The sequence below is a fragment of the Scyliorhinus canicula genome, chromosome 18, assembly GCF_902713615.1.
Source record: "Scyliorhinus canicula chromosome 18, sScyCan1.1, whole genome shotgun sequence".
Classification (NCBI taxonomy): domain Eukaryota; kingdom Metazoa; phylum Chordata; class Chondrichthyes; order Carcharhiniformes; family Scyliorhinidae; genus Scyliorhinus; species Scyliorhinus canicula.
The window spans coordinates 22,537,693-22,565,404 of record NC_052163.1 but is presented as its reverse complement, the minus strand read 5'-3'; the positions used below and the strand labels follow the sequence as shown (position 1 = coordinate 22,565,404).

The following is a 27,712-nucleotide window of genomic DNA, read 5'->3' as shown; positions in this document are numbered from 1 at the left end:
TTCGGCAATAGTAAAATCATGGAATGTCAAGCAGAGGTGGATAGATTTTTCTTTCTGGAGCTGGTCATTGCCTGGCACTTGCATGGCATGAATGTTACTTGCCACTTATCAGCCCAAGCCTGAATATTGTCCAGGTCTTGCTTCGTTTGGACATGGACTCGGTATCTGAGTAGCAATTGGTACAGAACAGTGTGCAATCATCAGCAAACATCCCAACTTCTGACATTATGTTGGAGGGGCGGATTTGATGAAGCAGCTGAAATTGGCCTCCTCCAACCTTCACTGAGGCTGGGGATGATTTTGGAGTTTCCTTCTCCAGTTAGTTGTTTAATTGTCCTCAACTGGAAGTGGAGGTACTGCAGAGCTTTGACCGAATCTGTTGCTTGTGGAGTCATTTAGCTCAAATACTGTTTTGGATGTTTACTATGGTGCAAGTTCACCAGATTGCCATCTTATTTTTACGTAGACCTGGAGCTGCTCTTAGCCTGTTCTCCTCGTTGAACAAGGTTTGGTGCTTTGGCTTAATGGTATATAGAATGGGAGATGTGCTGGGCCCTGAGGTTAGATTGTGTTGGAGTACAATTCTTCTGCTAATGGCCCACAGTGCCTCATTGATGCCCAGTTGAGTTGCAGATCAATTCTGAGTCTATCCTATTTAGTGCACTGATAGTGCAACATGTTGGGAGGGTTTCCACATGTACTAAGCAGTAGTCACTCCTGCCAATACTATCATGGACATTTTTTCTTGTGTTGTTTTTTGCTCAGCACCTGGAGGCCCAATCTGGCCTACCTCTAACAGGACCCAGCAAGCTAGGTCAATATTGGTGCTACTGAGCCACACTCTTGGCAATGGGGTTTGTAGTTTCCCTACTCAAGAATACATTCTCTGACCTTGCTACCCTCAGTGCTACTAACAAGCAGTATTACACATGGGCGAAGTACTGATTGCAGAGCTGAGGAAAGGTAACAAGTTGTAATCAGAGATTTATTTGCCTACGTTTGACCTGATGTCATGATACTTAATGGGATCTGGAGCCAATAATGATGATTTGTTTGTGAGACAGCTGTTCTAAATTTGGACAAGTCCATCAATGTTAGTGAAGAGGATTTTGCAGGGTCAACTAACAGGATGTTACTTTGCTTTTTAGATGCCTTGGTCAACAACATGAAGGTAAAGATTGGGATGAGGTCCTAAAAGCAGAATACTGGGAATTGGGAAGAAAGTTGAAAAGTAAGACCTCAAAGGTAGTGGATCTTAAGATTACAACCCGTGCCATGTGCTAGTCAGAGTAGAAATAGCAGGATTTATCTGACGAATACGTGGCTGAAGAGATGGTGAGAGGGGGAGGATTTCAGATGCCAGGGGCATTGCGGCCAGTCCTAGGAGAGGTGGGACCAGCACAAATTGGACAGATTGCACCTGGGCAGGATCGGGACTGATCATAGAATTTACAGTGCAGAAGGAGGCCATTCGGCCCATCGAGTCTGCACCAGCTCCTGGAAAGTGCACCCTACCCAAGGTTAATACCTCCACCCTATCCCCATAACCCAGTAACCCCACCCAACACTAAGGGCAATTCTGGACACTAAGGACAATTTATCATGTCCAATCCACCTAACTTGCACACCGTTGGACTGTGGGAGGAAACCGGAGCACCTGGAGGAAACCCTTGCACACACGGGGAGGATATGCAGACTCCGCACAGACAGTGACCCAAGCCGGAATCAAACCTGGGACCCTGGAGCTGTGAAGCGATTGTGCTATCCACAATGCTACCGTGCTGCCCTGATGTCCTGGGGGTGGTGGGGGAGGGGTGGTTTAAAACTAAAAAAGGCAGGGGGATGGGAACCTATGCAAGAAGTCAGAGGAGGAGGAGGAAACAAGGACAAAAAAAAAAGACAGAAAAGGGAATAAAAAAAGTGATAGGCAGAGAAACCAAGGGCCAGATTCAAACCTGGCCACAGTGGAAAAATATTGTGAGCTGGACAAGTAATGCTAAAAAGAGGAGCTTAATACGTGGAGCATTCACAATAAAGCAGATGAACTAGCCATGCAAATAGATGTAAACGGGTATGATATAATCAGGATTACGGAGACATGGCTGCAGGGTGACCACAGAGATGGGAACGAAATGTCCAGGGCTATTCAATATTTCTGAAGGACAGGCAAAAAAGGAAAAGGCAGTGGAGTTGCAGTGCTGGTTAAAGAGGAAATTAACACAATAGTGAGGAAGGATATTAGCTCTGACAATGTGGAATCTGTATGGGTAGAGCTGAGAAACACTAAGGGCAAAAAATGTTAGTGGGCATCAGTGAAGGATATTAGTGAACCAGATGTTTTTTCCACCAATCCAGCAGTTTCATTATTTAAAAACAAAAAGTTATTCTCCTTTTTCACTTATCAAAATTTGCAACAGATAATCAACAATAACAAATACAATGGCAATCCCCTTATCCCACCCACCCTCAAACAGCTCCCAACATTTTGAATACAAAACATCAATGAAAAAGAATCATCAATAATTTATACATTCCAACCCCCCCTCCCCCAATGTTCGTTGTTATCCAATTTATGAAAATGCATGATTAACAAGGCCCATGAGTTGTAAAACCCTTCCATCCTCCTCCTCAACTCGAATTTTTCTTTCTCAAGCGTTAAGAACCCCAGCAGATCCCCCTGCCACTCCGAGGCACAGGGTGGAGAAGCCTGCTTTCATCCCAACAGAATCCGCCTTCGGGCGATTAGCGAGGCAAAAGCAAAGACATCTGCCTCCGCACCAGCTTCCAACCCCAGCCGATCTGACACCCCAAATATGGTTTCTAGGGGACCCGGTAAGAGTCCCACGTGCACCATCTTTGAGATTACCATCCCCAATACCCCTCTAGTTTTGGACAGGACCAAAACATAAGAACATGATTAGTGGCCCCCAAACGTCCCATCCTCCACCCCCTCAAAGTCAGCTCATCCTCACCTTGTAGGTGAACCCTATACACCACCTTCAAGTGTATCAGCCCCAACCTCGCGCACAAAGTTGACGTATTCACCCTCCGGAGCACCTCACACCATGACCTCTCCTCAATATCCTCCCCCAACTTTTCCTCCCAGTTCACCTTAATCCTCTCTCGTGATACCTTCTCTTACCCCAGAATCACCCCACAAATTGGCAACATTCCACTATCATCAATCTCTCTTCCAACAGTGTGGGAGCTGTCGGAAAGCTCTGTACGTCTTTCCTAGCAAAATTCCAGACCCAAAACATCTCCCCCTGCCCCAACCCATATTTCATCCCCAGCTCCTCCAACTTTGCAAAACGGCCTCCCAGAAACAAATCCTTTAATACCCTAACTCCCCTCTCCTCCCATCTGAAAGTTCCCATTCCACCTTCCTGGCTTGAATCTATGATTCCCTCAAATGGGCATTTCCCTTAACCCCACCCACAACCTAAAGTGGTGGCGCAACTGCCTCCAGATCTTCAGCATCACCACTGGACTCCCTGAATATTTCCCCCGGGCATGGGGAGTGGTGCTGTTGCCAATGCCCTCAACCCCGACCCCCTGCATAGACTCTCCTCCAATATAACCTACTGGGAGCCCCAGCCCCTCTCCTTCTCAGCATTTGCTACCCAGTAATAATAAATTTGGGAGACCCAACCCCCCCAGACTGTCGCTCTCTGCAACAGCGCCTTCTTAATCCTAGCCACCTTTCCTCCTCCACAAATGAACGAGGTAATCATCTTTTCTATTTCCTTAAAAAATGCCTTTGATAAAAAGATCGGCAGGCATTGAAAAATGAACAAAAAACGCAGCAACATTCATCTTAATTGCCTGCACCCCACCTGCCAGCGACAGAAGGCAATCCCATCTTGCCAAATCTGCTTTCACCCTCCCCATCAAACTGATAGTTATATCTACGGAGCTCCCCCCCCCGCCCCAAATCTCATGCCACCTGCACCCCCAGGTATCTAAAATGGGTTACCACCCTACGTAATGGCAGTAGTTTCATGATTATTAACAAAACATTTTATCCCATTTTTATTAATTAATTTGAACGCAAGTTACCCAAGTTGCCATGATTTGAACGCCTGCTTCCAGAGCATAGTCCAGTCTGACATTCAAAATTGGGTCTTCTCTGTAGACATCAGTTGGCCAGAGCTAACGGTGCAGATGTGGGGACATTTTTCCCGTCGATTTCTGATGGAGATTGGGCTTTAAAGGAAGTTACCCTCAGATCATCAAAAATAGCGTCCACGTTGGGGTCAATGGCACATGGTCCACGGAAGCAGCAAGCTTAATGGACAAAATGTCCATTTCTCATTCTATACTGTTTATGCCCCTGAAGTCTTTTGCTCTCCTCAGTTACAAACTATTTACCTCCATTTTTAAATTCAGCAATTAACAGGTGAACATTTTCCTATAAATACCTCAACTTCGGTGGTTTTTAGAGTGGGGGTCAAGACATGTTAAAACATGGGTTGCCAAAATTCATTTCACAATGAATCCTTGATATTTCTTCTCTGGGTAACTGAAATACATAGACCGGGATTCTCCAATCCCGCGGCCAAGTTCTGACGCCGGTGTGAAAAGCGGCGCCAACCATTCCTGCGTCAGGTATGCTCCCCTTCCTAGGGGGCTAGGCCGGTGCCGGAGTGGTTTCCGCAGCTCCAGCCAGCAGGCATGGCCGGCGCGAGTTGCGCATGTGCGTCATTGCTGGCGTGATTCCGTGCGTGCGCGCCTCGGTCGGCGTCATTCCACGCACACGCATGGGCTCCCATCTCCGTGCCGGCCCCCGGGCAATATGGAGGAACGCTACAGGGGCCCGGCGCGAGAGGAACATAGGCCTCCACGGAACCAGCCCCCCCCCCCCCCCCCCCCCGCCAATCGGTAGGTCCCGATCGTGGTCCAGGCCACCGTGGAGGCCCCCTCCGGGGTCAGATCCCCCCACCCCGTCACCAGGACAGCCTCCGCACACAGACCTTTCAGGTCCTGCCCTGTGGGACCATACGTGACCCGCGCCGGCGGGACTCAGCTGCCACTCGGCCCATCGAGACCCGGAGAATCGCCGGGGGGGGGGGGGGGGCTTTCAACAGCTCCCAACTGGCGGACGGCGATCCCGCGGGCGCCCGAGAATTGGAGAGCCAGCATCGGGGGTAGCGTGGCGCAACTCTTGCGGTCGGAGAATCCTGGCCATATTCTCTCTACGGTACACAGTATCACCACGTGAAGCAATAAACAGGTCAGTGTGCACTGCAATTGCCGCCAGTGTTTATTCCCTTTTTAAAAAAAATATTTTTATTCTTTTTCACATTCATATTTCCAACAATTAACAATAACAAATACAATGGCAATCCCCTAGCCAACAATCCCCTCATCCTACCCACCCTCAAACAGCTCCCAACATTTTGAATACAAACCAATGAAAAATCATTAATTTATACATTCCAAACTCCCCCTCCCCCAATGTTTGATGTCAGCCTATTCAAAGTAAATTATGAACCACGCCCATGAGTTGTAAAACCCTTCTATCCTGCCCTCAACTCGAACTTTACTTTCTCTAGTGTTAGGAATTCCAGCAGGTTGCCCCCAGGGCGGAGAAGTCGACCTCCACATCAACAGCATCTGCCTTCGGGCAATCAGCGAGCACCCAGAGTATTGCTTCATGGGGTCCTGGTTCATGTCTCACATGCACCACCATTGAGATTACCCTAAAAAACCTCCCTCCAATACCCCTCCAGTTTTGGGCAGGACCAAAACACTTGAACATGATTTTCAGCCCCCCCCCCCCCCCCCCCCCCCCCACCATGTTCACAAACATCCTCCACCTCCTCAAGAAGGCAGCTCATCCTCGCCCTTGAGGTGCACCCTATACACCACCTTCAACTGTATCAGTCCCAACCTCGCGCATGAAGTGGACACATTCACCCTCTGTAGCACTTCACATCACAACCCCTCCACCATGCCCTCCCCAACTCTTCCTCCGCCATGCCCTCCCCAACTCTTCCTCCCACTTTGCCTTAAATCCATCCAGTAATGCCTTATCGTCACCCAGAATAACCCCATAAATGGCCGACACTACCCCTTTCTCCAATCACCCCGCTGTCAATATCTCTTCCAACAGTGTGGGGGCCAGTACAATCGGGAAAGCTCTGTACCGCCTGCCTGGTAAAACTTTGGACATGCATATATCTAAACAACTCCTCCTGTCCCAACCTATATTTTTCCCCCAGCTCCTCCAACTTAATTTTTGTTCCCTTTCGAGTAAGGTGATACACACATTTTCTATGCTACACATGCAATGACGAGCTGTATGTGATCCATGGATCATTTTGCCATCCGAATCTGTCAGAAAGAATGTTAGCTGCTCCGCCACGTCCAAAACAAGATAGAGCAGCACTAATGGTAGCTCTGAACAGAATGCCTGGGCTTCTTGGTGAATAGCCTGCAAACTATTGGCTCGGGTGGGTGAAACATAAGTGGGTCGCCTGAAAAAAGTTGGAAATCCGCTGCTCTAGATATTTATGAATAACTTATTTCCTCCCTCAATGTCTGTGGCACTGCATCCAGGTCTGATGCTGAATTCTTACTGACATCTTGCTAGCTACTATAAAATGCCAGGTAATGTTAGTTTAATCAGGAAATGAAAAACTAAAGCAAGGCACATGTTAGATCATGGCAAGAGTCAATCCCAACAGGCAGCCCAACATCAACAGCCTGCTATCGAGGAAGCATCTCTGGAAAAAGATTCACGTCATTACACAAAATGGCATAAAAACCATTATCCAGCAGCTTGGGTAGCTTTTTCTTTACTAGTGATAACATAACTAATTTTGATTGAACAATAAGACAGCAGGCTCTCCATTTAGGACTGTTTATTTAAAAAAATTAGTTTTATTGTAATACGATTGACAACAAATAAAGTGCAACAACAGAAGGGTTGTTCTATACTAGTGTCACATCAATTGTATGTGTTTTCATCTTGCAGTAATGAGAGGGGATTTCTTGATTCTGTAACATGAAATGCCATTATGTAAAGTTCTGTTTGGGACACCACAGGTACAAGGATAATATGCCGTGTAAGTGTAACACAGCACATGTGCGACAATCACATGACCACTGACACACAAGTAGAGAGCAACCCAGGTGTTAAATTTACATCCACATGTTTGAACCTCACTTTTTTTCTTTACATGTTTAAAAGTGGAGGCTGATGTTGCTGGAAAGCTGAACAATTTTTCTTGTTTACATTACATAACATTGCAAAACATCAAGAATATTCGAAAGGAGGCATAAGACAGTGTTCAGGATTTTTAAAGAAAAAAAACTATTATAAGTCAGTCCAAGCCCTGTGCCCACATCTGTCAATTTTCTTTTTAAATTTTGACCCTGAAAAGCCATCGCTGGGCTTAATTCACTCGGATGCAAGAACGAATTTAGAAAATGCAGAATGTTTCAAATTTTCAAACAGAAAAAAAGCTCAGATTCAGATAAAAACAGCAGCATCTTTTAACAAAATACACATTCTCCCACTCTCTCAGCCCGGAATCTGTCACTTAATCTGATGCTGCCACTCAATCCACCCACCAACCCACGGTCAGGACACTACCATTGAATCCACTACCTTCATTTGAGATGTCCAGTATTTCTGCTTTTGTTTTACCATTTAATCCATTCATTCTCTTTCAGGATACTAACACTCAATTCGTTCATTAATTGTCAGGATACAAACACACAATCGATTTTACAACTAAAAAAATACCCGTTTTGTACATGTCTTTACATGGTTTTGGTGTTAAAACTAATTTAAGTTGTATTAAAAACAAGCCACAATACCCAGTGTTGTCTTAAGGCTGGTAGATTGATCCCAAAACACTTAAAAAAACAAAAACATTGTGATTTAGAACAAAGGAGGTCTTGTTGAATAGTGGGTAGCATCCCTATCTCTAGCCCAGTAGTTCTAGGTTCAAGTCCACTTCAGGACTTGTATGGTCACAGAAGGTACGTTTATAACGTGGCCAAACAGGTTGATTATCAGATGGTAAATCCTTCTGCTACAGCTAACAGCAGATGGTAAGAGAGTGAGTTTTCTGCTTAGCCATACCGCAGAAGATAACAGCAAACCTTTGCAGTACTTTGCCAAGCATATTCAAAGAAAATCCAATAGGAGTCCAACATTAATGCATGGTACCTGAAGGTGCATGAGGATTTTGAATAGAATGGAAGAGGCTAGAAGGCAGAGATGGAAAAGTCCTTTGGGAACAAACTCAGTTAATGATATGGTCTCCAGGCAATCACACAGTTGGACTCTATCACATACCTGTTAGTCTCTTTGCGTGCATGCGAAGCAACTGAAGTTTTGGCATTCTTGTCTTTCCCTTAAAGAACCCGTCTTTCACATTTAGAACTATGGTCCATTATCAGCAAATTGCATAACTGGAACATTTGCACATTCCCCTCCGTTCCATAGGACGTTATCTATTTTAATATTCTGTAAAACTTTTGCTAATTAATAGGTGGAGCTCACGTTACAGTATGCAAAATGCATATTGTTTACAGCCAGACAGCATATTTGGCTACATTGGGAAACGGAGTAGAAAAAAAATTATGGATTATACTCAGGTCAGGCAGACTCCCTGCTAAGTAGTAATTAAACGCATAGATAACAGTGAGATTGTTTTAGGATCAATCCATCGGTAGCCTAGCTTGCAGCAGTACAATGAACTGGAAAACAACATATTAGAGGCTTCCAACAATCAGCAAGTGTAGTAAATCTAGAAAAGCAACCAATCATTAGAAAAATCCCTGTTCACAAGAGGTGGTTTTGAAAATTCTTCAAGTAGTCCAAATATGCAATACAAGTAAACAAAAGACATAAAAATGGCATTGTAAATTGAATATTTCCTAGTGCAAAATATAGTCAAAAGCTTTATTTTCTTCTGTAGTTTCTCTAACTTTTTCAAAATGTAAGTTAAACCTTTCAGAGCACCACCAGAGCTGGACAAGCTCACTGCTTTATCAGCGTTGATGCCATTACTGAAGATGGAAACTGGCTGTTCTGCAGACAAAATCGAAATTTAAAAATACTACTGAATTTTGGCACAAACAAATACTTGCAATTGCAATACAAGCTATTTCAGTACACAGCTACCACTACTGCATTTAATGTTCAAGGTTTAATGTCACTGGAACTTTCTTTGCATTTTCATACCAATCATTCGGCCGATTTAACAGGAAGTCACAAAACCAGTTTGGTGACAGACTTATTCAAATTATCTGTGTTATCAAAGAAAAAGTTACATGGGCTCTTGGGCATAGGTTTAATGGTGTACATTAGAAAATTATTTGAGAGATTCACTGGCTGAAGGCTTGTCTCCAGTACTTTCCATTGGGCTTTGAAGGGTCATTTTCAACATCATAATGAATGGAAAACTGGCAATAACAGCCTGTTCTCTTGTCTGGTGTTCCCACTGCAGGAAACCAGGAGCAGGATGCAATAACCAGCAATAAAAGCATACCCAAAGGCGGTGCGGTGGCGCAGTGGTTAGCATTGCTGCCTCATGACACCGAGGTCCCAGGTTTAATCCCAGCCCCAGGTTTTAATTCTCCCCATGTTTGGGTGGGTTTCACCCCCACAACCCAAAATATGTGTAGGGTAGGTGGACTGGCCACGCTAAATTGCCCTTTAATTGGGAGGAAAAAAAATTTGTTAAAAAATAAAAGCATACCCAGAGTGTGTTCTTTGAAACTAAACTTCCTGAAATAGATGGTGAAAGAATAACTTTTTTAACCAGATTTGTTGCTTCACTCTCCATACAGCAATAAGGGGTGCATCAGGAAGATTTTGTTTTACTGGCAGTAAGTGGATCCAAATCGTATTTCGTTGCCTGCCAATGCCTTTATGCCAAAATCCTTCACCTCTCCCTGATTTAAGCCATGAAAGGGACTTGTTTGCCGTACCACATACAAAACATTTATTGGCCAAATTTCAAGTGTCACATGATTTTAAATCAGCCCATAAAGTTTAAAATGTTTGAAATTTGGTGGTCCAATTTACACTGTTGGACCCTGAGGACACACACTAACATACTAGCTCAAATCACCAGCCAGGAGGGAATAGGATGGTGTTCTGGACCAACCTAATAAGCAAAATAGAACTAGTCATGCAGCCAGCACAGCCTACTGAATCCGAATCAAGCAGTATTGGCATCAGGCTTTGCAGAAATCTGCCACTGGCTCTGCTCCTTCCCCAAGGTTACGGGGATTACAAGGGAAAGGAGGGAAAATTTATAATTAGAAAATGTAAACAATGACAATCAGCGTTCCCAGTTTAGATTTTCTTCTTTCTTCTACCTTTTGCACAACCTTTTCCATACCAACCTCCGGAGATAGCGGAACCAACACCTCCTGGTCTGTCCTTGCTTAGAAGTTTGCGACTATGACTGTCTTCTTCACCTGGTCTCAGCTGAGTAGTGAGGCTGAAAATAGGATCTTTGGACCTTAAATGAGAATCAGGCATCACAGTAAAAGTCATTTTGAGATATTATTTTTTCATAGCATTTTCATAGAATTTACAGCGCAGAAGGAAGCCATTCGGCCCATCGAGCCTGGAAAGACCCTTGGAAAGAGCACCCTATCCAATCCCATGCCTCCCGCCTATCCCCACACCCTCACCATATCGCCGTAATCCCACCTAACGTTTTTTGGACACTAAGGACAATTTAGCATAGCCAATCCACCTAACCTGCGCATCTTTGAACTGTGGGAGGAAACCGGAGCAGCCAGGAGGAAACCCACGCAGACATGGGGAAAACGTGCAGACTCCGCAGAGACAGTGACCCAAGCCAGGAATCGAACCTAGGACCCTGGAGCAGTAAAACAACTGTGCTGACCACTGTGCTACCGTGCTGCCCCATTAATCTTAATGGATGAAGATTTTGTAATCTATTGTCAATAATTATAATTCACCAACAAATGTCAAAAAATAGAAACAGAAAATGCTGGAAATATTCAGCAAAAAAAGACACCTGTTCAGACATAGTTCAACTGGTAAAGATAGGGTGTAAATGTTTCCCCACGCTGTGCTTTTACTCGGAGTATGGGAAGCATGTACATGTCTTGCTCACTCAGTCTCAGGATTCCCACTTGCTCCCACATACCAACACATAACTGCAACCACTCAGTGGGGTGAGTGAGAGAACATCAAGAGATTGCAAGTGAGCCAAACAAACGGATCCTGTCCCTCTCACTCTAATGTTGATATTTATTGATTACTTTGAGTTGTGTTGGAAAATGAAAGGTGGAATATGGCCAGAGTGGGAGGAACGTTGTGTTGTAAAGCTGGAGAAGGTCAAAGATTGGAAACGGCAATACCATAAATAGATAAAGTTCAGAATACATCAGACAGCCAACAGCACAGATTTTGTGGGTGGAAGATTTTATAAGGAGCAAGAAGTTAAAGGAGGACTGGAGGGCAGTGGAGAAGCAGCAAAATTAAATTTTTGGGATGTGGGCATCGCTGGCTGTTGTCCATCCACAATTGCGCTTTGAGTGGCTTGCTGGGCCATTTCAGAGGGCATTTAAGAGTCAACCACATTGCCGTAGATCTTGAGTCACATGGAGGCAAGACTAAGTAAGGACGGCAAATTTCCTTCCTTAAAAGGACGTTAATGAACCAGATGGGTTTTTAAACAATAATTTTCATGGTCATCATTAGACATTTTAATTCAAATTTCACCATCTGTCAAGAACAGTGCCCTGGGCCTCTCGTTTACTTATCCAGTGACAGTACCACTACACCACCTATACCTGTCATAGTGTGGAATGTCAAGATGAAGTTCTTCCAATAGCAGTTGCATGACATCATCACATTTTGCATGGATCTTCAGTGTAGCTACATCATCCTTTGGTGTCCACTGCAGGAGGATAAGAAGGAAGCAACAAATTACAATTTGCACTGATTCACTGCCTTTAAAATCGAAAAATATCCCAAGATGGTGCAAGGTTGTTGGGCAGTATAAGCCTAGAAAGGGGTCTTGGGAGACACCAGATGGTGCTGTTTGGTGGAGCAAGACAGAGAATTTTAGATTGGAGTTTTGGATCAGGTAGATGAGGAGGGTGGGATCGGCAGGGCAGGGGATGGCTACAGGTTCTGTCACCAAAGATAGAATAGAAAAAGGTGAGGTAAATGCACATTGGACCAGAGTTGGAAGAATGGGAAGTGCAGACTTTTGCATAGGATTGGAGAAGATTTCAAAGCTGGAAATGAGCAGGACCCTGGACCGATGTGAAAACTTTGAAACTGACCCACAGAGATAAAGGAGATTGGCAGGCAGCTTTTCAGCTGGTCAGGGTGCAAGTGCTGGAGTTCAGATGACTGGAGATCATGTAGGGTGGAGCACAGGAAGCCAATATTAAAGGTGTTCGAGAAGTCTCTGATAGCACCAAAGGCATTATTAAGAGTTTTGTGCCTTACAATTCACCTCAGAGTATAGCATGGCAGCAAAGTTACATATTATGCAATTCTTCCCGCGAGGGCATCGAAAATAGGAGATGGAGCAGGGGATTAAAAACAAAATACTGCAGATTCTGGAAATCTGAAATCAAACAGAAAATGGTGGAAAAACCCAGCAGATTTGGCAGCATCTGTGGAGAGAAAAACAGAGTTAACGTTTTGCATCCATACGACAGTCCAAAGACGGGCAGGTTAGGTGGATTGGTCATGATAAATTGCCCTTGGTGACCAAAAAAGGATAGGAGGGGTTATTGGGATGGAGTTTAAGTGGGTCGGTGCCACTCGATGGGCCAAATGGCCTCCTTCTGCACTGTATGTTCTATGACTCTTCAGATCAAGAATGAAATCCTAGAGATGCTGTTAGCACAAGTGGGTCTGCCAATTTGTTCATGATAATAGCATTTAAATGTAATCAACAAAATGAAACTTGCAGTTGTAAAAATAAACAGGATTGGATTCAGACATTAATATATTCTATTACTTAAAGCTACTATGCTTAATCTACAAAAAGGAAGATTAATCACAAAGCCTACTTGATCCTCAATTTTGCTTTGCTACCTCAACATAATAATAATCTTTATTAAGTGTCACAAATAGGCTTACATTAAGTGAAAATCACCTAGTCGCCACAATCCGACACCTGTTCAGGTACACAAGGGGGAAATTCAGAATGTCCAATTCACCTAACAAGCACGTCTTTTGGGACTTGTGGGAAGAAATCGGAGCACCCAGAGGAAACCCACGCAGACACGGGGAGAATGTGCAGACTCTGCACGGACAGTGGCCGCATCTGGGAATCGAACCCGGGTCCCTGGCGCTGTGAAGCAGCAGTGCTAACCACTGTGCTACCGCGCCACCAATATAAACCACCTCAAGGGTGCTCAAGAGAAGTTAGACTTGCCCTGTATGAAAGTCAAAATTTTAATTCATCGAAGCCGATACAGTTGATTTTTTAAACCCATTGATAAAATGTACCATAGAAGTCATTTATTGCTGATAGGTTTCATTTCACGTAACTGGATTCCAGGTTCCTGGGTCGAGGCTCATTTACAATTTCAGCTATAGCAGTGGGAATATAACCAGTCTTGAAGCATAAAGTCACATGTTTTTGAAAAGCCAAGCTTGGAAATCATTTCTCAGTAAAACAAAAGCCTCAAAGCTTTGGTTTGCTACTGAGCTTACATAGGGAAATAAACCTGCTGTCCCTATCTAGTCTTATCCACTATGTGAGACAAGTCCCACGCCAACTTAATAGACTTGTAAACTGCTTTATGCACTGACCCCCACATCACAAGAATGAATAAAGAAAAACCTGGTTCTTACCTGTAGGTTTACTATGTACAGCTTTGGCCTTTTGTGAGGTACCCTGCTCATGCACCAAAGACATGCATACTTTTTAAGAACCTGTAATAAGGAAAGTGTTATTTTGAATGAAAATAATTCGATGGAACTTGCTCACATTTTGATTCAAGAACTCAGGCAGAATAGGGGAAGGTCCTTGGTCCGGACAGGGGTTCCCAGTGGAGTTTTTGAAGTTTGGAGTAGAAATGAGGCCTGTGCTTGTGAGGGTGTATAATGAGGCAAAGGAGATGGGGGGACAGACCTACCTACTTTATCGCAGGCTTCTATCTCCCCCGATTCTTCAAAAGGATAAGGACCCGGAGCACTGTGGGTCATACTGCCCAGTAGAGTTGTTGATTATTGATGCCAAGCTATTGTGGATTGGGTGTGGTTGCTATAAGGTGCCTGTGGCAAGTGTGCGGACAAACCAAATGCACTTGGGAGTACTTTGGGTAGCACTGTGGGACGAGACAGGGGTGCCTGCTGCTTTTCGCCTTGTCATGGCACTTAAGGCGTTGAGGGATTGGAGAGGGATTGAGTGGGCATAGGGTTTCGCTGTATGCAGATGATCTATTATATATTTTGGACCCGTTGAACTGCATGGGGGAGGGGGGGATTATGGGAGAATTTGCCTGGTTTTTGGGATACAAATTGAATATGGGAAAGAGTGAAGTGTTCCCAATCGAAGCAAGAGGGGCAGGAAAGGAGGTTGGGGAGTTAGGGTGGTGGGGTCTAACTTTAGATACCTCAGTATCTAGTTGGCATGGAGCTGGGCCCAGCTGCATAGGGTTGAACTTGGCTCAATTGGTAGAGGGAATGAAGGTGGATTTTAGGTGGGATGTTTTGCCATTGTTGCTGGCTGGACGGGTGCAGACAGTAAAAATGACAGCGCTGCCTAGGTTTCTGTTGAGTTTCAGAACCTCTCTATCTTTGTCCCAAAGTAATTTTTCAGGAAAGTCAATGGGTTGATCTCAGGGTTTTGTGGGCAGGGCAGGCCCCGCAGGCTTTTCTGGAGCAGGGGCAAGGGAAGATGGCTGGCATTGCTGAATTTGATAAATTATTGCTGCAAACATTGCGATGGTGAGGAAATGGCCCGTGGAGGACAGGTCGGTTTGGGGACAGGTGGAGGCAGCAGCGCGTAAGGGGGCGTGCTTGGGGGCTTTGTTATTGGCGCCTGCGCCGTTCTCGCCAGCCAGGTATTCAGTTAGTCCAGTGGTGGTGTCAGCTTTTGAGGGTGTGGGGACATTGTAGGCAGCACTTAGGGTATATTGTTGTGGCCGCCTATTTGTGATAAACATAGGTTGTGCCGGCGAGACTGGATGCGAGGTTTCGGGGTTGGCGTCAGGTGGAGATTGAGTAATTCAGGAATTGTTTATAGGGGGCAAAATTTGTGGGGCTGGAAGAATTGAGTTGCCCAAAGGGAATGGGTTTAGGTTCCTGCAGATTCAGGATTTTGTGAGGAGAGAGGTGCTGTCTTTCCCAGGGTTGCCACCTCCGGCGTTGCAAGATAAGCTTCTGTTAGAGGACAAAATAGGGGAGGGGAAGGTGTTGGATAATTACAAGGAACTGATAGGAGTGAGAGAGCGCCCTGGTGGAGGATGTCATGTGCAAATGGGAGGAGCAGTTGCGAGAGGTGGTGGGGTGAGGGTGCGGAGAGTGAATGCATCCTCGTCACGTGCGAGGTTAAGCCTCATTGGGTTTATAGGGCCCACACGACGGTGGCAAGGATGAGAAGATTTTTTGAGGGGGTGGCAGATAGGTGTGGGCAGAGAACGAGAGAGCAAGAGAGACCGATGTATTGGCCTTTGCCTCCCCGATAGCCCTCTAGAGATGGATCCTGCTATGCTGGAGGGACTCAGGAGTCGGTAGAAGAGTTCACTTGGAGGTGGAAACCGTTCATCGTTTTTTTCAAGGAGGATTGACTGGTCAGCGGGGTGCGGGGGCGGGGGGGGGGGGGAGAGAGAAGAGACACTTTCAGAACGGGTAAGGCAGAACGTCGTTGAGGGTCGGAGTCAGAGGGGCTGGGGTTGTTGGGTGGGTTGATACGACGGTCGCCTGGTGCTCTTTGGTTGTTCTTTTGATATTTTGTATTCTATTTTGTTGAAAAGCCTTGAATACAAATATTCGTTAAAAACTCAGTTTATTAGGATGGAGGCGTGGGCTTAAGTAGAGTGCTCTTTCCAAGGGTCAGTGCAGGGTCGATGATCCGAATGGCCTCCTTCTGCACTGTAAATTCTATGATTCTGTGAATCTTTCAAATTGGAAGTAAATAGAAATAAGAAAATATTTACATAATGAAGAGGCAGTTTCAACAACGAATGGGTCAGTAAAGTGAACTGGCAGAATCTGCCAAAATCCAAACATGCCCAACGAACACCCAATGTACTCCTTCTCCAAATGTTGAAGCAGAGTAGCTTTGGATATTGGATGTGATATATCGGATTGTGCTCATTGAAACAGTTTGGACACAAGACCAAAGATGATCAGTGTTCGAAAATGAAGTTGAAGCGGAGTGTTTCAATCTGAAAAAAATGAAAATCGCTTATTGTCACAAGTAGGCTTCAAATGAAGTTACTGTGAAAAGCCCCTAGTCGCCACATTCCTGCACCTGTTCGGGGAAGCTGATACAGGAATTGAACCGTGCTGCTGGTCTGCATTGGTCTGCTTTAAAAGCCAGCTATTTAGCCCAGTGTGCTAAACCAGCCCCCTGCATCTGCTTCTCATCTGGAAGTGGCTGGTGCCAAAATTGAGGGAAAAGGGTGAAAAAGATTGTAATCCTTAGCAATGATATTGCTCACTTGCAAGAGTGCAAAAAAAAACCCGAACATTTCAATATCAGGGAGCAGTAAATAAATGTACTGTCAGTAATGTTTCTGCACCAATACAAAATTAAGCTTTATATATAAAGTTTGTTTTCAATTTCTTGGGATACTATTACAACCATACAGAACATTGCTTCCTAGTCTTCAGATACAAGAATTGAGAGGTACTGTTCTCAAATGATGAAATCATTTAACACCATTTCTCCAATCATCATTTTTAAAGGGTTAATAATTTTAAATTAAAAAGAGATTACTGTGGATTCCACGGTCCCGGATTTATAACGTATCTTTTATCGCCAGCTACACAAGAAATTGCTAGAAATTCTTATTTACACAAAATGAACAAGCGGGTGTGGCACGACTGCTTCAAAAGCATCCAAAGTCCATTCAGTATCTGAAATGACGAAGGAAGTTTCTGGAAAACAATGCTTAACCTTTAAACTGGATCCCAGACAAATGATGACATCAGCTTTCTTGGCTGCCTCAGCTGCTGCTTTCCAGTTCAGTGGCTGCTCCAGTATTCCCTTTTCCCCAAAGTGCACAATTGTGTCTCGCAGCTCACTGCCACACTTGTGGCACTTCCTTCCAGTATTGTGTCTGTGTAGCGATGTGCGTTCGGTGACATCAAACAGACGAATATATTCTCGGTTAGGAGAGCAATATATGCAAACCTGTGAAAAACCACATCACCATAATGAAGTGAAATGCTGACAGTAATTAACTATTAGATGTACTGACATCATGGGGGGGGGGACAATTTTAATGGAGAGATCATTTCAACATTACAGGACACTAGCACTCTCAAATCAACCCGGTCACTAATTTAGAGAAGGACTGATAGTTCTGTGGAAACTTTAATGTGGGAATGTACCTGAACTCACTTGGTAACTGCTCACAACAATAATAATCTTTATTAGTGTCACAAGTAGATTTATGCTAACACTGAAATGAAGTTACTGTGAAAATCCCCTAGTCTTCACACTATGGCACCTGTTCGGGTACACGGAGGGAGAATTCAGAATGTCCAATTCACCTAACAAGTACGTCTTTCGGGACCCGAGGGGAAACCGGAGCACCCGGAGGAAACCCATGAAGACACAGGGAGAACGCGCAGACTCCACACAGATAGTGCCCCAAGGCAGGAATCGAACCCGGGTCCCTGGTGCTGTGAAGCAACAGTGTTACCATGCCGCCGACAGCGGCAGGGCTGAAATCAAGAGCTCACCACATGTGATTCCATCATTTCACAGTGCAATGTGTTGAAACATTATCTCTTTGGTCAATAAAATTACTATAGTTATAATGTTTTTGTTATCGTAGCTTTTTGCTTTGCAGTCAAAGACGAGTGTAATTCTAGTACATAGAATTTCCAGCACAGTAACAGCCATTCAGTCCAACTATATAACCCGGTATTTATAAACAAGAACTGCCTCATACCTTGCACCCAACATCTTTTTTTTTTCCTTCTCCCTTAGGGATTAAGCCTCCCTTTTAATGCGTTACAGAATCAAGAAGCTATTTGCTTCAGCCACTCCATGTAGCAGAAGTTCAGCATTATTGCTATTCTCTGTGCAAAGAAATTCTTTCAAAATTCTTGATTTGATCTGGCTATCATACATTTATACTTCCTTGTTTTGGAATCATCCACAAGAGCAACACATTTGTCCACACCCACTTTACCAAATCCCTTCATAATTTTGAGACCCCAAAAAGGTTCATAGTTTTCACTTTCTAAGAGCAGCAGCCTTCTCAATCGGTGTCTATAATGTGGAAACCCCTTGATGTTTGATACTGTAGTTAACTCGGGTCAATTGTGCAATTCTAGGTTGCGAACCACTTTTTGCATTGCCTTTGAACTACGCCCCGGACATTCCTGCTTCTAACTTCCTCTTCTAAGAAAAAGAGGAAACAAAAACTGGGGAAACACATTATTTTGAAATTTTGCATTGTTAAATTTTGACTTTGTGCCCCAAAAGCATAATCATTTCTTTCAGTAAATAGCTGAATCATATGGACCAGAAAAGGTCCTTAGTTCAATCTCAGTTCGCTAAATTAGTTGATCTTAATCACATCAATTAGAACTGGTTTCATTGCTCAATGTTACAAAGGGGGAAATCAACCCCGATATGGAAGTACATTTATATGGACGCGTTTGGAAAATAAATTTCATCAATTTTTTCCCTTCTTCTCCTTCTGACTGGGGTGTGCACAGTTACGGTTCCTCTTTGCGCCCCTTGCCAAGTGGCCATTATTACGTACAAGTCATAAAAGTAAAGAGCCAATGCTTTCAGGAGATGGTGAAATTTGACTGAAAACATTTCCCAAAACACTGCTGTAACTTTTTGTTTTTAAATTGCAACAGGAAACATTTAAAATTGCTCCAGAAACCAATCCACAATTGGCATCAGTAACTACTTTCAAGTGACTGAAAACAGACCAATTATACAACAATACTTCACATAATAAATTATGGGCCCTATCCTAACATTCCAATAGTGAAATGGATATTACTATACTATGTTTAATTTGCGTGCCAGTCTCATAGTTACCGTACCTCTATGTACATATTTCCATGCAGTTCTGAAAGTGCCTTCCTAGGAAAACTGCTACGCAAATGTAACCCATCACAATTCTGAGACACCACATGTTGCACCTGCAGGGAGATATATAACAAGGATACTTATCAAGCTGGGTTTTTGAACTCACGGCATGCCGATTTGGTTTTGAAAGCCTGTGAAAGGCACAAAGTCAAATGCTAACCTGAGTTTTCCCAAAAGTGCAATGTTCACAAATCAATCTGTAAAAGGCAGGATCTAACCAACTTGTTTAAGTGTAGATACATTCCCCCTCAACCTTCTCTCTCTGCTGGTTCAGGATTTCCCCAGGATGGAGATGGGGGAAGGGAAAGAATGAGCTATTATTTTATCTGACACTTGCTTCAAAAAGAGTATCCGCTCATTTTACAGTTCAAACTGTATAATTTGCCACATCCCATGGCTTCTTGGTTTTGTTTGTATAAGTCAGTTTTCAACAAACAAAAAGAGGACAACCAGTGTAAGCACAGAAAATATAAAATAGCAAACCTATAAATTAGGAAAAATTATATAAATTTAAGCAAACACAGAAATGATCAGGATTTTCCATAGTGAAATAATTAAAGCTGACTGACATGTTCAACTTAAATCAATCTCTTATTGAGAATTTAATTTCAGAGAAGATCTTGTATTTTTCCTTGATACCTAAAAGGATTCATGGTTATTGAAACAATTCGCAAATAATTTACAGAAGGGGTTCTCCAAGTCTTTTTCCTCTGTGGGCAGCATGTATGCCATGGAGGAATCAGAAAACACACATATGAAGCTGAATGCTACAGTCCCGTTAATTGTATTTAATATCGACCTGCTGATACTATCACATTTTGGTGTTTTGATTTTGGACAAAAAGCAATAATAGCCTTTTCCAAAACCTCTAGGCGTACAAAACATGGGACAGATCGAGGAGTAAGAAATGTGAATGTTGACTGGGCTTAAGGGCTGGATTGTCAAGAGTCTGGGACTGTGTGTCGACCACAGGCTTAGTTTGGACATCAGTCTTGCATGAAAGAGAAGAGAAAATGGCTGAGCAGGTTAGATATACTAACACTTGACTGATTAGATTGAGTTCTTTGATGAAGTAATACTGGAGAGGTTGATGTTGTGCGATTAGATTTTCAAAAGATATTTGATAAGTACCACAGATTTTTGCCAAGGCCCTGCCTGGACTGCAAGGGGCAATGGCTTTGGGGATATGAAATTGTCTTGGGCTCAAGTCAGAAACAATGTGTATGGTTATTTTCCAAACTGGAGGGCCGTGTGCAGTGGTGTCCCCCTAGAGGTCAGTGTTGACATCACTTCTTTTGAATACATATAAATGACTTGGACTCGAGTACTTGGGCAAAATTTCAGAGAGAAGGCACAACATTAGAAAATGTAGTAGTGAGGAAGATTGCAACTGACTTCAGATTGACACAGACAGACTGGTGAGATAGGCAGACCGATAATAGATTAAATTTAACCCAGATATCCAGAGTGGTCCCTTTTGTTAGGAAGACTGAGAGACATTGGGAATGATAGCAGTGGTTGTGCTACTGGACTAGTAATCTAGAGGCCCGGACTGATTAATTCAAATCCACCACAGCAACTGAGGAATTTAAATTCAGTTGATTTAAATAAATCTGGAACTAAAATGTTAGCATCAGTAACGACGACCGTGTAATTGCCAGATTGGTGGGAAAATCCAGCTGGTTCCCTAATATCCTTCAGAGATGGAGATTTGTCAGCCTTACCTATATGTGTCATTGGACATAAATGCAGTTTACTCAACTTCTCCCTGAAATGGCTTAGCAAACCACTTAAGCTGTCAAGAAGATGGCTTTGTCAGTGGTGCCCAAACCCAGTGACTGAACAACAAAAGAAGCAAAAGAAACCGAAAGGTGCAATTTTAAAGTGGGTGCAGGGACAGAGAGATACCTGATGTTGAAGTAATCAAAAGGAGTTATTGGCTCATTCTAGGCACCACTCCTGAAAAGGGTTCAGAGGAGACTTACGACAATTAGACCAGGGATTAAAGACCTCAGTTATGTGGAGAGATGAGAAAACGAAGGTTGTTCTCTTGACACCAGAGAAAGTTAACAGGATATTTGATAGTCAATGATGGAGTAAAGAGAGAGAAACTATTCCCTGTGGCAAAAGTGTTAGTAGCCAAAGGATCCAGGTTTAGGGTTACTGGCAAAAGAACCAGAGGGGATGTGCAGAAACATTTTTCTATGCAGCGCGTTGCTGTGATGCAGACTGCACTGGCTGAAAGAGTGATGGAAGATGATTCAATAATAACTTTTTTGAAAAGTGAATTGGAAACTTGAAAAGGAAAATAACTTGCTGGTCTCTGAAGAAAGGAAGGGGAGTGGGACTAATTGTGTAACTCTTTAAAATAGCTGGAAAAGGCACAATGGGTCTTTCCAATTACGAGTATCATTCCAATGATTCCATGATGTTCTTCTCCTAGCAGAAATGTGAATATATCATTCTTTCTTCATTTGATCTATTTGCTCTAATTTGCAAGAGGGGGAGTTGCTGCACCCATTTCCTGTGTTCTGGGGATCAGTCGCTGTAATACAATGGAATAAAAATCATATTTCTTACTAGTTTTTCTTTGTAAAGTTGTGTGATGCACATGTGTGTCAGGGTGGGCTCTGCCTCACTGAGGTCTGCTGTGCTTTATAACAAAAGACAAACACAAAGACATCATTAGAAGTATGCTTGAATCATAGAACTATTAGAGCCAAAAATGGCCTCTCTTTGAGCTTTGTGTGTCTGTGCTGGACTCCCATTCCCCTTTGAATGCCTCCATTGACCCTGGCTCCATAACACTCTCAGGCAGTGCATTCCAGACCTAACCATTAGCTGTGCCAAAACGTTTTTCCTCATGTCACCATTGCTTCTTTTGCCAACTAGCTTAAACCTGTCTCCACTGGCTCACCATCCTTCCAATAACGGGAACAGTTCATCCCCCTGTCAAGACCCCTCATCAAGGGAGAGGGAGAGGTTGGTGGAAGAAATGGTAAGGGTGGACAGGAGGTACGCGGAGGTCCTGGAAGAAGGGCTTTTGAGGAAGCGTCGTAGTCTCTAAGCGGAGTTTGATATATTGACCACCAGGAAAGCAGAGGCGCAGTAGAGGAGGGCGCAAGGGGCAGTATACGAGTACGGGGAGATGGAGAGTCGGATGCTGGACCACCAGCTCCGGACGTGGGAGGTGGTGAGGGAGATGGGGGGGGGGGGGGGGGGGGGGGGGGGGGAGAGTTAGGGACGGAGGAGGGAATCTGGTGCGGAGTGCAAAGGGCATTCACGGAGTGTTCAGGACCTTCTGTGAAGAGTTATACCAGTCAGTGCCCCCTGGAGAGGAGGGTGGAATGGACCGCTTTTTGGGCATGCTGGAGTTCCTGAGAGTGGGGGAGGAGCAGACGGAGGATCTGGGGGCGCCAGTCAAGCTGGAGGAGCTGGCCAATGCAATGGGGAGTATGCAGTCAGGGAAGGCACCGGGGCCTGATGGGTTCCCGGTGGAATTTTATAACAGGTTTTCACACCTGTTGGGCCCGTTGTTAGTGAGGACCTTCCCCCAACGATGTCCAGGGCATTAATTTAATTGATTTTAAAGGGAGATAAGGACCCCCTTCAGTGTGGGTCTTACAGGCCGATCTCACTCTTCAATGTGGACAGGGGGGAGAGGAGCACCGGCTGTCGTTGTATGCGGACGATTTATTTTTGTACATTGCAGATCCGGCGGGGGGGATGCCAGAGGTGATGAGGATTCTCGGGGAGTTTGGAGACTTCTCTGGCTACAAGCTCAATGTGGGGAAGAGTGAGCTGTTCGTGGTGCATATGGGGGACCAGGAGAAAGAGATAGGGGGGCTCCCACTTAAAAAGGGCAGGGAGGAGCTTTAGATACCTGGGGGTCCAGATAGGGAGCTGGGGGGCCCTGCATAGTTTAAATTTTACGAGGCTGGTGGAGCAGATGGAGGAGGAGTTCAGGAGGCGGGATGTGTTGTCACTCTCCCTAGCGGGCAGGGTCCAGTCGGTTAAGGTGACAGTGCTCCCGAGGTTTCTGTTCCTCTTCCAGTGTTTACCCATCATGATCCCGAAGGCTTTCTTTAGGAGGGTCAGCAGGAGTATTACGGGGTTTGTTTGGGCGCAGAAGACCCCGAGGATGAGGAGGGTATTTCTGGAGCGAGGTAGGGAAGTGGGTGGATTGGCGCTGCCCAACCTGTGGGGGTATTACTGGGCTGCGAACGTGACAATGATTCGGAGGTGGGTGATGGAGGGGGAGGGAGCCACATGGAAGAGGATGGAGGCGGCGTCCTGTGCGGGCACGAGCTTAGAGGCGCTGGTGACTGCGCCGCTGCCGCTTCCCCGGCAAGGTCCTCTACGAGTCCGGTAGTGGTAGCTAGCCTCAAAATCTGGGGCAGTAGAGGCAGCATGGGGGGGGGGGGGGGGGGGGGGGGGGGGGGGGGGGGGGGGAGTGAAGGCTTCAGTTTGGTCCCCGATACGGGGAACCACCGGTTTGTACCAGGGAGGATAGATGGACGGTTTTTGAGCTGGCACAGGGCAGGTATCAGGCGGATGGTGGAACCTCTTCCTTGACGGGAAGTTTGTGACCTTAGAGGAGTTGGAGGGAAAGTGGTGTCTCCCCCCCAGGGAATACCTTCAGGTATATGCAGATTAGGGCGTTTGTTAGGCAGCAGGTGGCAGAGTTTCCGCTATTGCCGCCAAGTGGGGTTCAGGATAGAGTGCTCGCGGGGACGTGGGTCGGCGAGGGCAGGGGTTCTTCCGGCGGTGGCAGCCCTTTCTTGATTTCCTGGGGAAGCGTTAGAGGGCGGTTAACTTCAGCAGCAACCCTGGGGGGGTTTACGGGTTTGTTTGTTTTCATGGTTCTATGCCTATTTCTTTTTCTTGTTAATTTATTGTTTTTGTATTTGGATGGGGGGGTTACTGTTTTTCTTTGTTGTGATAAAATTTGTTGTTGAAAATTTGAATAAAAATTATTTTTAAAAGACCCCTCATCAAAACTACTTTTCTTCAAGGAGAACAGTTCCAACTTCTCCAATCTATCTACGCAACTGATGGTCTTCATCCCTGGAAATATTCTCATGAATCTTTTTTGCACCCTCTATACTGCCTTCACATCCATCCAGAGTGTGATGCCCAGAACTGGATGCAATACTCCAGTTGGGGCTAAACCATGTTTTATACGTGTTTAACACAACTTCCTTGCTGTTATACCCTACTTATCCCATGTTATAGAGCCCAGGATGCTGAATGCTTTACTAATTGCTTTCTCAACCCATCCTGCCACCTTCAATGATTTATGTACATTCCCCCAGGTTTTTCTGCTCCTGCATCCCAGTTAGAATTGTACCCTTTATTCTTCGCATTATTCCAACCAAAATAAATCACTTCACACTTCGCTGCATTAAATTTCATCTGTAACTTGTCTGTCCATTCCATCAACCTATCTATGTTCCTTTTGAAATTGTACACTATCCTCCTCACAATTCACAATACTTCCCACTTTCATTTCATTGAAATCAATAAAAAATACTACAAGTCACATTTTGTTGCAAGTGTATTATTGACTGCACGAATGGCTGGAAACTTGAACCCTATTTAGTAACTCCAACTCCTGCCAGACCAGACCCCAACAGTGGCTAGGATACTGGACCGAAGTCCCAATATCATAGTTTATTTTGTAAGACTGAAGGCAGCACAGTGGTTAGCACTGCTGCTTCATGGCACTGAGGACCCGGGTTTGATCCCAGTCACTGCCCATGTGGAGTTTGCACATTCTCCCTGGTTTACATGGGTTTCACCCTCACAGCCCAAAGATGTGCAAGCTAGGTGGATTGGCTCCGCTAAATTGCCCCTTAATTGGAAAAGAATTGGGTACTCTGAATGTATAACAGAAAAATTGTAAGACTGTGCAGAAAGAATGATTCGCTCCATTGTCATTGCATGACAAAATCGGGCATTGGTTTCTTGAAACAAAACTTTATTATGAATACAATATTAAACGGTTTAATTCACACCAGAAAAGAAGAGCTTACAATTACCCCTTAAACATTACTACTCAATTCCCCGTCAAACAACAAGAAACATACAGCTCTCAATCCATCTTAAAATCAGCATGGCATAGAGTAGTACTTGTTTCACTGAACAGATTTTGACTCCTGTTAGAACTCTGCCAGACTCTGGCTGAATATCTTCAAATAGTTGGTTCAACTGGCGTGTCTCAGCTTCTTCCTTGTCTTCAAACAACACTGCTCTGCCTTAACTATCATTACTCGTTTTCACTGTCTTTGCTTGTGATCAAAGCAAGGGTTGCTAGATCAGATTTAAACTCTTCTTAAAGCTTTCTCAAAAAGTCTCTTAGCTCCACCCAGCAATGACAATCTCCCCAAGCTGAAGAACAAGTTAACTTTCCAGGGAGGTTAACTCCCCAGGGACTGGCCCCAGTCAAACAGTGCAATAGCCCAGATTGAAAAACGGATTAATTTTACCTTCTAGCTCCTAGAAACTCCCTAGCCCTGCAAACCAGGATTTTTTTAAAGCATGACCACTGCAGTCAAACACACTCTAACCCCAGGGCTTTAACCCTTAAACTGCGCAATAGTTTTCTAATCCAATTTTCCTAAAATCCTCCATTCATCACACAAATCATCCTTCACGTGGCTTCAATAGGACCTATGGCAATAACACTATTTTTGGTTCAACTTAATATTGCCGGTGAGAGAAAATTCTCATTTTAAAAGAATAATGGGTCTTGCCAGGAGGGCTGGCAGCAGCCATGGTAAATTACTGCAAACTCAAAAACACCTCCAGGCAACATCCCACGTGGCAGAGATTAAAACAGCACAAAGATTGGAATAAACTAAAAGGTTCGTATTTAATTCAATTTTACTTTGAACTGCCGGACTTTTTTTTGTTTAAATCAGCTCCTACTTGCCACCATAAACAAGGTTTACTTTTTGGATCATTTAAATTGTACTTAAGGCTATACCTAAAATTGTGGCACTCTCCATTAACATTAACTTCACCAGCTAATGACAATCTTTCAGTGTCACAGCTAGGCTTACATTAATACTGCAATGAAGTTACTGTCAAAAACCCCTAGTCACCACACTACGGCACCTGTTCAAGGGTGAATTCAGAATGTCCAATTCACCCAACAAGTACGTCTTTCGGGGACTTGTGGGAGGAAACTGGAGCACCCGGGGGAAACCCACGCAGACACAGGAAGAACATGCAGACTCCCACTGTACTGCCGTTTACTCTAACCACATATAAAAAACACAAATAGTTTTAATCCAGAATGTTATGTGGTACTCGCCATTTTTTTTTTTCTTACCTCACGTCCCGCCCACTCTGCAATAATGTCCACACCCCATTGGGGCCCCTGTAATCTGGGATTGATGCAGCCTGCATTAAGTGGAAACAAGCGTAATGTATTAATACCTCGACAGAGTAAAAAAATGCAGATATATAGAACAATAACTTGCATTTATATAGCACCTTCAACAGTTAAATGTCCCAATACACTTCATAGAATTGAATACCGAGCCACATAAGGACGCACCAGGCCAGGTAACCAAAACTTGGTTTAAAGATGCAGATTTTAAGGAGCATCTTGCAGGAGGAGAAAGAAAGAAATCAAGTTGCAGAGAGGTTTAGAGAAATAATTCCAGAACCTAGGGCCTAGGTAGCTAAAGGTATGGTGCCAGTATTGGAATGGTGAAAACTTGCATTTTGGTGGGCATGGTTAACCTTCCAGTCTTGATAAAGAGGTTCCAAAGAAACTGTTACTACTTACTAAAAATACAGGACAGAACTAACTAGTACAAATATGGCAGCAAAAGAAAATTCTCATTTTAAAAGTATAATGGGTCTCGCCAGGAGGGCTGGTAAATTAATGCAAACCCAACACTCTCTGGCAACATCAATTGTGGCGGAGATTAAAACTTCACAAAGATTTGATAAACCAAAAGGTTGGGTATAATTTTACTTTGAACGGGCTAGTTTTGTTTTGCTTAAGGTTACAAAATGGCTTCATGGGGATGTAGACTGGTTAAGTGAGTGGGCAAGCACATGGCAGACGGAATATAAATGTGGAAAACTATAAAGTTATCCACCTTGGTAGGAAAAACAGAAATGCAGAGTATTTCTTAAATGCGGGAGTTTGGGAAGTGTTGATGTCCAAAGGAACCTGGGTGTTCTTGTTCATAAGTCACAGAGCTAACATGTCGGTACAACAAGCAAATATGAAGACAAATGGTATGTTAGCCTTCATTGCAAAGTGATTTGAGTACAGGAGTAAGAAAGAGTGAAATGAAAATCGCTTGTCACAAGTAGGCTTCAAATGAAGTTACTGTGAAAAGCCCCTAGTCACCACATTCCGGCGCCTGTTCAGGGAGGCAGGTACGGGAATTGAACCGTGCTGCTGGCCTGCCTTGGTCTGC

General features: G+C 44.2%; 1 protein-coding gene across 3 annotated transcripts in view; it reads right to left on the bottom strand.

Annotated features, from left to right (window-relative positions):
• Positions 1-6,851: 6,851 nt before the first annotated feature.
• sirt7 (sirtuin 7) overlaps positions 6,852-27,712 on the bottom strand; it is a 36,082-nt gene continuing 15,221 nt past the window's right edge. The window contains exons 4-11 of one of the 3 annotated variants that reach the window (XM_038776758.1): positions 26,605-26,675; positions 21,849-21,921; positions 19,223-19,321; positions 17,103-17,339; positions 13,829-13,909; positions 11,800-11,906; positions 10,372-10,490; positions 6,852-9,049 (exon numbers count right to left, since the gene is read on the bottom strand). In XM_038776758.1, the coding sequence (XP_038632686.1) occupies positions 8,766-9,049; positions 10,372-10,490; positions 11,800-11,906; positions 13,829-13,909; positions 17,103-17,339; positions 19,223-19,321; positions 21,849-21,921; positions 26,605-26,675 (1,071 nt within the window). In that variant the 3' untranslated portion in view covers positions 6,852-8,765. Of the gene's footprint in view, positions 10,491-11,799; positions 11,907-13,828; positions 13,910-17,102; positions 17,340-19,222; positions 19,322-21,848; positions 21,922-26,604; positions 26,676-27,712 lie in introns of all 3 variants that reach the window. The other 2 variants (XM_038776759.1, XM_038776760.1) reach the window with 2 other exon arrangements.